At 31.9% G+C, this 10,325-nt stretch overlaps 3 protein-coding genes across 3 annotated transcripts in view; 1 reads left to right on the top strand and 2 right to left on the bottom strand.

The window, feature by feature from the left end:
* Positions 1-656, top strand: part of LOC107058077 (uncharacterized) — a 4,499-nt gene extending 3,843 nt beyond the window's left edge. Inside the window, exon 3 of the mRNA XM_015303386.1 lies at positions 534-656. Coding sequence (XP_015158872.1) covers positions 534-656 — 123 coding nt within the window. The remainder of the gene's footprint in view (positions 1-533) is intronic.
* The window catches only part of LOC102595377 (uncharacterized), a 13,274-nt gene extending 10,044 nt beyond the window's left edge, over positions 1-3,230 (bottom strand). Inside the window, exon 1 of the mRNA XM_006340226.2 lies at positions 2,933-3,230. The gene's annotated coding sequence lies outside the window, so the exon portion shown is untranslated. The remainder of the gene's footprint in view (positions 1-2,932) is intronic.
* A 1,772-nt stretch (positions 3,231-5,002) lies between these two features.
* LOC102595051 (60S ribosomal protein L30) lies at positions 5,003-7,385 on the bottom strand. The gene is made up of 5 exons (XM_006340224.2): positions 7,267-7,385; positions 7,078-7,183; positions 5,965-6,066; positions 5,328-5,396; positions 5,003-5,238 (listed from the first exon to the last, which is right to left on the bottom strand). The coding sequence occupies exons 1-5, from the start codon at positions 7,285-7,287 to the stop codon at positions 5,198-5,200; spliced, it is 339 nt and encodes a 112-aa protein (XP_006340286.1). The 5' UTR covers positions 7,288-7,385; the 3' UTR covers positions 5,003-5,197.
* Between the last annotated feature and the right edge of the window lie 2,940 nt (positions 7,386-10,325).

The raw sequence follows: 10,325 nt of genomic DNA, 5'->3' as shown, positions 1-10,325 counted from the left end.
GAGATGGTTTGGACATGTGAAGAGACGGAGTGCAGACGCCCCAGTGAGGAGGTGCGAGGTAATGGTGGTAGAGGGTACGCGGAGGGGTAGAGGTAGACCCAAGAAGTATTGGGAAGAGGTGATTAGACAAGACTTGGCTATGCTTCACATCACCGAGGACATGACTCTAGATAGGAAGGAGTGGAGGTCGCGTATTAAGGTTGAAGGTTAGTAGGGTTAGCGGGTTGTCTTCCCTTGCGAGGGTTTGGGTTGTTAGCGTTTGGAGCAGTCCTAGCCTTTTGCTGTTTACTGCGTTTCACTCCCTATATCTTTCTTGTTATTGTCTCATTGGTTGATTATACGCTATCTTTTGTATTGGCTGTTATGTTGCATATATCTCTCCTGTCACTTAGATTTGATATTCTTGAGCTGAGGGTCTCTTGGAAACAGCCTCTCTACCTCCACGAGGTAGTGGCAAGGTCTGCGTACTACTTACCCTCCCCAGACCCCACCTAGTGGGATTTCACTGGGTTGTTGTTGTTGTTGTTGGAGAGATTGACAATCATGCTACACATCGCATTGGAACTGGGTGGATGAAGAGGAAGCTCGCATTAGGTGTCTTGTGTGAGAATGTGTTGTCAAGACTTAAAGGTAATGTTTTATTGAGTGGCGATTAGACTAGCTATGTTCCGGTCAAGAACTCATGCATCCCAAAGATGAGAGTCGCGGAAATGAGGATGTTGAGATAGATGTGCGGGCATTCTAGGAGAGATATGATTAGGAACGAAGATATCCGGGACAAGGTGGAAGCGGCCTATGTGGTAGACAATATGAGGAAAGCGAAAATGAGATGATTCGGGTATGTGAAGAAAAAATGCCCTGATGCCCAATGAGAAGGTGTGAGAGGTTGGATATTGGGGGGTTCGAGAAGAGGTAGAGGTACGCCATAGAGGTATTAGGAAGAGGTGATAAGACATAACATGACACTCATGTAGCTTACCAAGGACATGACCCTAGATAGAAGGGTATGAAATCAGAAATTGGGGTAGAAAGTTAGTTGGCAAGCGTTGTCTAGTTTCTCCTACTAGTTGTGCTATTACTATTTTCTATTATCTCTATGGTTTTAATACCACTTATTATTTCATTTTGCTTTGATTGACATACTATATATTGTTGTCAATGTTCTTTTATTTATTATTTTCAACATGCCTTTTTCGCTACTATATTTTATGTTTGAACCTGCTTTGAATTTTTTACGTGAGCCGAGGGTTTTTCAAAAACAATTTATCTGCCTTCACAAATTAGGGGTGAGGCTTGCGTACACACCATCCTCCCCAGACCCGACTGGTGGGATTACACTAGGTATGTTGTTGTAGTTGTTGAGTCCATTAACTTGTTCTCCTCCCAAATCCTACTTATAACATATAAATACACTATTGTGTGTATTGGAAAGAGAGGTTTTTCCACCATAATATAACAGCTCTTAGGTTTGAAAAGAGACAAATGCTTTGCATCTTAGTAGAGGATACATAGGCTACGAAAACAAGGGAGTTCATCCATTTGTGTGGATCCCAACATCCGATAACTCAAGCCATGATTGTTGCACATCCGCTTCCGTAAGGAGAAACCTGTAAACCTCCTAAACTAGGAGTTATATTGAAATACTATGATTAAGAATCCTTCTTTTTTTCTCTTTTTTTAAAGCAAATCTACTAGGCAGGTTGCCTAGGGCTAGTTGTCTTTATTTTAATATAATAAAAGCGAAACTCAAAAGAGAAGTACAAGCAAGCGGGTTTATGCCTTACATCACTAATCCTATTGAGTAAAATGTTTGCCAGCATAGAGTTGCCTCTTTCAACTGGATTGAACTTCCAGTGTCTGCTGGGTATTCTTTTCACTAGCATACCAAAACCCCAATGCATCAGAGCTCTAGAACTGAAATACCAAGATGTGTATTATCTGTAACTCCCAAGAAACTACGGCATCAGCATGGCCCAAATTCTAGTTAATACTCAAATATTCAAACAGTGAGAACAAATCGAAATGCTAAGCTTCAGAGACAAAAAAAATCAATATGATCTTTTAATTAGTTTTCAAGTGAAATTTTTTCCCCACTCGCAACTTTTTTCAAGTGAAATGCATGTCTAAACACATCTTCAACCTCTCGACGCCATTTTTCAACTTCAAAAAATCCTCTTTTTCAACTTTAACTAAGATGTCCAAACACATACTAAGAATCCCAAAAAAAGAAAAAAAAACGATAAATATACAGCATAGAGATGTCACTCTAGATTGTCGCTCTTGTAATTAGAGCTTCTACAGTCTGTTGAAACCGAAAACCATCAGAGTTACAGAAACTGAAACATCAAAATGGGGAATAGTCTGCAACTCCCCAAAAAATATACTAGCATTACCCAAAATTCTCAACAACATAGCGAGTCTAATCCCATTAGTGAGGTCTCCAGAAGATAGAGTGTACGTAAACCTTATCCCAACCTTGGGAGGTAGAGAGGCTGTTTCCGATAAAATTATCCAACCACAGAGATACATATCAAAATTCCAATGTTAAGATATAAAGAAAACATAGGAATAACATTCATATCTGATAATATAGCATACATATGTCACATTAGTATTATTCAACCAATAAAGTTTCTATCTTTTTCTCTCTAGTAATTAGAACTTCTAGTGTTTGTTACTTAACTTTACAACAATAACAACAATATAACGAGTGTAATTCTACAAGTGGGGTACGGACCCTCGACTATAAAACATATAAAAAATCACTAGCATAGAAATTTTGAAACCTCAATTCATCAGAGTTCAAGAATGACATACAAAAAAAGGAACAATCTGAAACACCCAAAATAATAAAAATTACAGTATGACCCAATTTCTAGTTAATACCCAAATTCTGAAGACATAAAAAGATCAAAGAAAACATAGCAGTAACCTTCATAGCTGATATTTTTCTGTACGAAATAGGACTATTTTTGGCTTGTTTGGAAGATAATTTCATCTTCCATTTTGGTTTCTCCGACTGTGAATTGCACATTTGGGTTTGATTTTGGCTTCGAATAGAGATTTTCTGACTTTTTGCCATTGATTTTGAAGGTTTTTAGCAGAGTGGAGGAGAGTTAAATTGAGGTGAAGACAATGGGGTTCGAAGGAAGAAGGTAATAATAGAGTGTTTCACCAAAAATAACACTTTGATACTATTTCGAGTTTCGTGTTTGAGTTTTAGGAATGAAAATACGAATATTTTGAGAACTCTTTTTATGACAATGGATTATATGTTATATAAATTTAAATTAATTGAATTGATAAATTGATTAAAAATTGAATAAGTCATGAATCGAAATGGAGGTAAAAATTTAAAGATCACCCCAAATAGAGATATTTGTGAAAATTTATTGTGAATTTAAATCAATCGATTCAATTGATCAATATAAATCTAAATTAATTAACTCATACTCTGTGATATTCTTCTTATTGACCAAGTAAAATTCATATTAAAAACTTTTGAAAGGTCTTGAAAATGTCTTATAGTAAGAGGATTCAAAATCTTTTTCATAGATAGGTATATAATATCGAAAATATCAAGTAGAGTTTTTTTTGGGATCTTCTTCACCGACTCAGCGAAAGTTAGTTGAATTGGCGTGAAGCCAAATTAGTCAAGTTAATGAATCAACACGGAACATAATTAATCGACCAGTGAATTGGCGTGAAGTTAAATTAATCAGGTTAACGAATCAACACGAAACGTAACTAATCGACAAGTTAATTGGCATTAAGCTAAATTAGTCAGGTTAACGAATCAACACGAAACTTAATTAATCGACTAGTGAATTAGCGTGAAACTGAATTAGATCTTATTTGTTTGAGATCAGTTGAATCTTAATTATTAAATAAACTGTCAGTCACTTCATCAATCTAAATAAATTTAAATGATAGACATCTATAATAAAATCTTGGGATCATATCTATTTCCATCATTCACCACTTCCATCATTATCTACTACCATTATTGATTCTCACCCACAGGCCACAACTAATATTCTCAACCACAATCACAAATATTGTCATTCACTACAATTAGTTCTCACTACAATAAACCATCATTTACAATCATCATCATCAATCACCATTAGCGCAACAATCACTATCATAAATCACCACGTTATATATTGTCAAACATCATATAATTTTTTCAAGTATATTTCTTGTTATTAATATTAGAATAATTTAGTAATAATTTATAAATTTTGTACATTCAAGTGTCAACATTCTTGAAATTCAGATTTGGTCATCTAAATTTTAATGTATATCTAGTATTCAAGTTGAAAAGTCTTAATTTTCACGAATATAAAATGAAATCTTAATCTGACTAACGGATCAACACATAATTAAATCAACGTAAATTTAAATTAATCAAATCAATATATTATAAATATAAAATGCTTATAATAAATAAGGAAAAACATCAATCCCTTAATTAAATATTGGAAGGCATGACCTCTTTCAATGCTAGTATAATAGGAGTATCATTTCTGAATAGCTAGAATCTTATATATAGGAAAAGGACCTATTAATTAGACACTTTGGAACTAAGTAAAGCAAAAGGGTTTGAAGCTTTAACATTTTTATCGAAAAATTATACTAAGCAACAAAAAACAATTTTGAATACAATAACAACATATCCAATAAAATCCCACATAATTTTGTTCGGAGATGGTAAAGTGGACATAGGCTTTACAACAACCTCTCCAAGATAGAGAGATACATATCCAATAAAATCCCACATAATTTTGTCCGGAGATGGTAAAGTGGACATAGGCTTTACAACAACCTCTCCGAGATAGAGAGATTGTTTCTAAGAGACCCTTGGCTAACAAAAACAATTTTGCAAACTCAACTCCAACAAAGATTTGACCAGCCAAATTTAGAGGTTGTACAAGTGCTTTTGAGAGAGATTTAAACTTGATGCATGTAAACTTTCAAAAACTCAGAATTTAGAAGTGTATAATATGGCACAACAAATCATTGTTCATAAAAAGTAAAATTACTAGCTCAAGACAGAAAAAATAATTCCAATACCATCAAAATTATCTTGACAGTCATCACAAATAAAGTAGAATTATCATCTACACTAGCTATTCTTCTCATAAGAAAAAAAAAAACAAAATGGACAATTTTCCAAGATTCAGAATTGCAAGCCTCACTGATCACCAGGAATGCTCTTAATGATGTCAGAATCACCTGAAGAGTTGAAAAAAAGAACATTAAAATCAGGAAAAAATTTTGAAGGATATTCAACTAAAGTAGATCGAGTCGGACAAGAAACTCACCTGGATCGATGATGCTGAGGCAACAGACCCTGTAGTATTTACCACAAGCCGTCCCCAAGTCTACATTGTCTGGAACAAGAAATACATATGTTAGCATATAGTTTCAGAGACTTGTATGATACTACCAATCCAAAGATCATCACATACATTGAATAAGAGGTATACAGATAAACCGTAGGTAGAAAATACATGAGCAACCAGTAAAGGAGTTTGTATATAGAGTTCGAACCTTTGGCGTGCCCTTAACACACAGATTATTTGACGTGTCCTTACTACTGAACAAAAGACCTAGGGCAGTTGTCAACTAATTCTTCACACAATAGATACCAAAAGATTCACGGCTTGTTAATAGTTCCATACAATTGATCCAACTATCACTAAAACTTAGGAACTAAGCTTCCTAAAAATCTAATATAATCAATGACTTTACGAGGCATTTGTTTTTTTAACCAAGCAGTCATCAGAAGGAACTTCAATACTCCTACAAACATAATTCACGTCCTAACAAAACGAAAGGAAGATATATATTTTCACCCGCACGGAGTCAAAACAGCAAACAAAATATAAAAACATTTCAAAAGCGCCAAAAAGAAGTTCAAACATCTAACTGTCTACACACACAAAGATATTCACTTACTTCCGTTGTAGTGGTGGACTCCAACCTTGGCCAACATAGCATAATACTCAATCTCAGACTTCCTGAGAGGAGGGCAGTTGTTGGCAATGATAATAAGCTTTCCTGTAATTTGGGAAAGAAAAATTTAGAAACCCATGTTACATCATAAGTCAACACAACTCCTTCGTAAAGAATAAAGAACAAATCCATAATCAACTAACAACCATTTTCCCAATCAATTAATAAAAGATTCAATCTTTTACAACACCGAAAACAAGTCTTTTACAGATATATACTAGCACTATAATTCTCATTATTCGATCGACATGGCCATGGACACAAAATTACATTTTCTCATTAACCATTAACCTCGTAGCTTCTTACAGCCAAAGAAAGTTTTGAACTACCACCAGAAAGAAATTGAAATACATGGCATCTAAAACCTATTTTATTGTCAAACAAACCTCATATTTAACCACCTAAGACAATGCACAATAATCTACTAAAGGTCATTGACTAGAGCTATGTATAATAATCTGCTAAAGATAACACTCCTTTAATCAAACATTAACATATATTTACCAGCTGCATAGCTTGACATACAATAAAATACAAATAAAACCCGTATTAGAAATCTACAACTATGAATAACAATCTGATAAAGATCAGCTTTCGACACTACTTTAATCAAACATTTACTAGCCTCATAGCTTGACATACAATAAAATGCAAACATAAACCTTGAATGACCATCAACAACTATGCATAATGATCCGCTAATAATCAGCTTCGAATACTACATTAATCAAACATTAACATATATTTACCAGCTACAGAACTTGACATATAATGAAATGAAACAAAAACAACTAACAACAAAATATTACAAACAAAACCCATGTTTCCCCATCTAAAACTATGCAGAAAATCTGCTAAAGATCAGCTTTTATCACTACTTTAACCAAGCATTAACATATATTTGCTATCCACAATAATATGCTAAAGATCAATTTTTTAACTTATATTTACCACATACCGAACTAGGCAAGCAATGAAATGCAATAAAAAGTACAACCCACAAAATCAATTCCAATAAAAGCACAAAATACAATTTGAGCTGAGCTGAAAACTAACCTTTGGAGTTTCTAAGAGTCTTAAGAACAGTCTTATAACCCAAAGTGTACTTGCCGCTCTTCATAACTAGAGCAAGCCTATTGTTAATGCTCTCATGGGTCTTCTTCTGCATTCAAAAAAGATCTATTCAAATCAATACAACCACAGATCAACACCCCAAAACCACAAATAGATAGAGAATTTTTTTACAGTTTTCTTGGCGGCAACCATGGTGGCTCTGCTTCTGCAAATGCGTCGACGAGCGGTGAATTGTGATTTTTTTTTTTCTTTTTTTGGAAGTACACAGCACTACAGGGTGAAATTTGAAGAACAAAATTAGGGTTTTTGTGCGAGAAGAAAAGGATCATGGGCTTATTGTTTGGGTCAAAACAAAAGCCCAATTTTTATTAGTCTTTGGAATTGCTATAAGCCCAATTTCTATAAGAGAATATTTTTTTATTGAAGTAGTGTTTACAAGCCATTTTTCAACTTTATTTTTAAAAAGTTTAATTATTATTCTAAATTTTCAAATTTTATAATAGGATAATAAACATTTACAAGTGATTATTTTATAATTGATAAGGATAAAAAAAATAGTTTTTGGCAAAAATGGGCAAGATTACGTATAATAAATCTTTATAGGCTTGAGTTACCAAAAAAATAATCTTTATGGGCTAAAAAATTTTTAATCTCGTGCATAGCAAAATCTTAGTAGGGCTGCCAAAAAAGACCATTTGGTGAAGTATGAAGAATAAGATTAAGATTTTGCAAGAGAAACAAATTTTGGGCATATTGTAATTTAAAAGGCTTTGATTATATATTTTTTTCATTTTAGGGGGATTAAAAGCGAGATCTAAAGCCCAATTTTTTTAATTCTTTGAAGTTTAATTGCCAAGGATATTTGGTTGAAATGGCGTAGAAAAACTATTTCGTATATATTATCAATGAAGATATATTTAGATATACATATTCCTAAAAATTAGTTTAAATTAGTTATATGCATAATTAAATCATCATCAATTCAAGCTTTCATGTTAATTATCTCTCTTTCATTAACTTTCATCCCTCGTTTTCCACTACCGTTTTCTCTCTTCCGTCTTTCTCTTCATCCTGATTTACACAATTTAACCCTTAAAATTGAAATCTGAAACAACAACACAACAAAATGAGGTTTGTGTCTATTTAATCATTATTTAAAGTCATGTATTTGTGATAGATTTCAATTTGTTTTATCTTCGAATTTACAAAAGTTAAGGTAATATCCATTAATTTGGAGTTTTCTTTCATGGTCGGTGATTCTCCAAACAAGAAGTATATTTATTTATTGTTGCTCGAAAAATAGTATCAAAATTATCACTGCAATTTCGATATCTTTAGCCGCTCAAATCTGAGTAAAAAAATGCAACAACTTTGGTGAACAAAAGAGAAAGATAGTATGTAATTTGTTGGAAATGAAAGGATAGTTTATGCAGTAATTGCGATATATCTTAATAAGGAAGAAGATGAGAAAAGGACTTCTTGGATCGGGTTGAAATTATTGTTTTATCCGACACATTTTGAGTTAAGATTATATGTATCTATTTTTTTTATCAGTGTCACTGATTAAATATACACATGTATAGACGTTTTATGCATTATTAGAGATTTACGCATATATCCGGTACATTATTGGCGTATCTGGCACATTATTTAGTTAAGATTGTATGTATCTAATTTTTTTTATCAACATATGTGATTAAGTGTGTATATGTATTTGACAAAATATATGCATATATCTCAAATAGAGTTCATGAATCATAATTAAGAAGTTTAAACTTTGTTGAATCACAAAAAAAAAAAGGATGGTTTTGATATTTTTTTTAAGGAGTCGTAATATGTCATATCTTTTCTCCCTAATCAATGAATTCCAGTTATATTCCTTAATTAGACACACTCTTTAATTAATTACTTTTATTTATACCCCTTAATTAGGCAGATATACGTATTCGAGGTTCAAAATTATGATAAGAAACGTAATATTTCTTAATTAGCTAGTATAGTACTAGCATATGTAACGTTGCAAACTACTTTTTGGCCTTTTCTTTAAAAGTTAATTTTAGAATTTCAAATTTCACAATAAAAATTCTAGGATAATAAAATTTCACATTAAAAAAATATATGTAGAAAATTTAATTTTCAACAAAATAACCATCAATAAATTAAAGATTTGATTGACCTCTCTTGAAAACTTTCAATAGAAATTCATGTGTCTTTAATACTGAATTTCACCCTCTAGCAAAGATTATGGTTTTAAATGAACATTGGATTATGGGCCTATTGTTATTTTAAAAGGTTTGAGTTTAATCATTTTTCGAGTTTAGGAAATTCAAATCAAGACCCAATTTTAATGGCGTGTGTGCACCATATGATAATATAGTTTATAAAGTAGGTAAAAAGTGTATAGATAATGCATATTGTATATTGAGTATACATATATTAATATATGTATAATCTATACATACCCATAATAGAATCTAATACAATATATTTTGTGTATATTTCAACTATGTTGATAATCTAGACGATCAAATGATATATATTGATAACTATCTCATTTTATAATTTTTGTATGCTCAATCAACTTAATCGCAAGGATATTTGGTTGAAGTAGTGTTCACTAGCCACTTTCTGGATTTTTCTTTGGAAGACTATACTGAAAATTCAAATTCCAAATAATTTTGGATTATAAATTTTCACAAGTGATTATTTTCAGTTATTGGGATGGAAGACGACTATTTGTTATACTTTAAAGAAACAAATTAGGATTTTGAATGAACTGGGAAAGATTGACTTCTGGTTAATTTATAAGATTTGAGTTTTTAGAAATGTTCATATCAAGACCAAATTTATTTAGAGAAACTTACATAAATGACTATAGTTTATGGGTTATCATATTTCTCTAGCTATAATTACCATAATTACTTTGTGTAGCTATAATTAATTAATTATTATGATAAAATCACTATATTTCATGTATTCAAAGTTTATTTATTTTGTATACTAGGATATAATCCAAAATTAGATGGCATTAAAAATGACAAAATCCTTTTTTAAATATGGCAATGCCTTAAATCACGCCAATTTGCATTGTCATACTACCCAATACCCATTATTAAACAACCATCTATATTTGGTTGGATCTGTTTTAAGATTATTTAGTGTGTAAAACGCATAAAATATTTAAAAAGTAGTATCAATTTTTTATAAAAAATACAAAATATTTCTGAACA

This window comes from Solanum tuberosum, unplaced genomic scaffold (genome assembly GCF_000226075.1).
Source record: "Solanum tuberosum cultivar DM 1-3 516 R44 unplaced genomic scaffold, SolTub_3.0 scf00017, whole genome shotgun sequence".
Taxonomy (NCBI): Eukaryota; Viridiplantae; Streptophyta; class Magnoliopsida; order Solanales; family Solanaceae; genus Solanum; species Solanum tuberosum.
The sequence above is the reverse complement of the archived record's forward strand: the minus strand, read 5'-3'. Positions and strand labels throughout refer to the sequence as shown.

Coding starts and splice junctions, on each gene's coding strand:
- LOC102595051 (XM_006340224.2), bottom strand. CDS start 7,287: ATGGTTGCCGCCAAGAAAACT. Junction 7,184..7,266: donor TGGTTGCCGCCAAGAAAACT/GTAAAAAAATTC, acceptor TTTTGAATGCAG/AAGAAGACCCATGAGAGCAT. Junction 6,067..7,077: donor GACTCTTAGAAACTCCAAAG/GTTAGTTTTCAG, acceptor CCCAAATTACAG/GAAAGCTTATTATCATTGCC.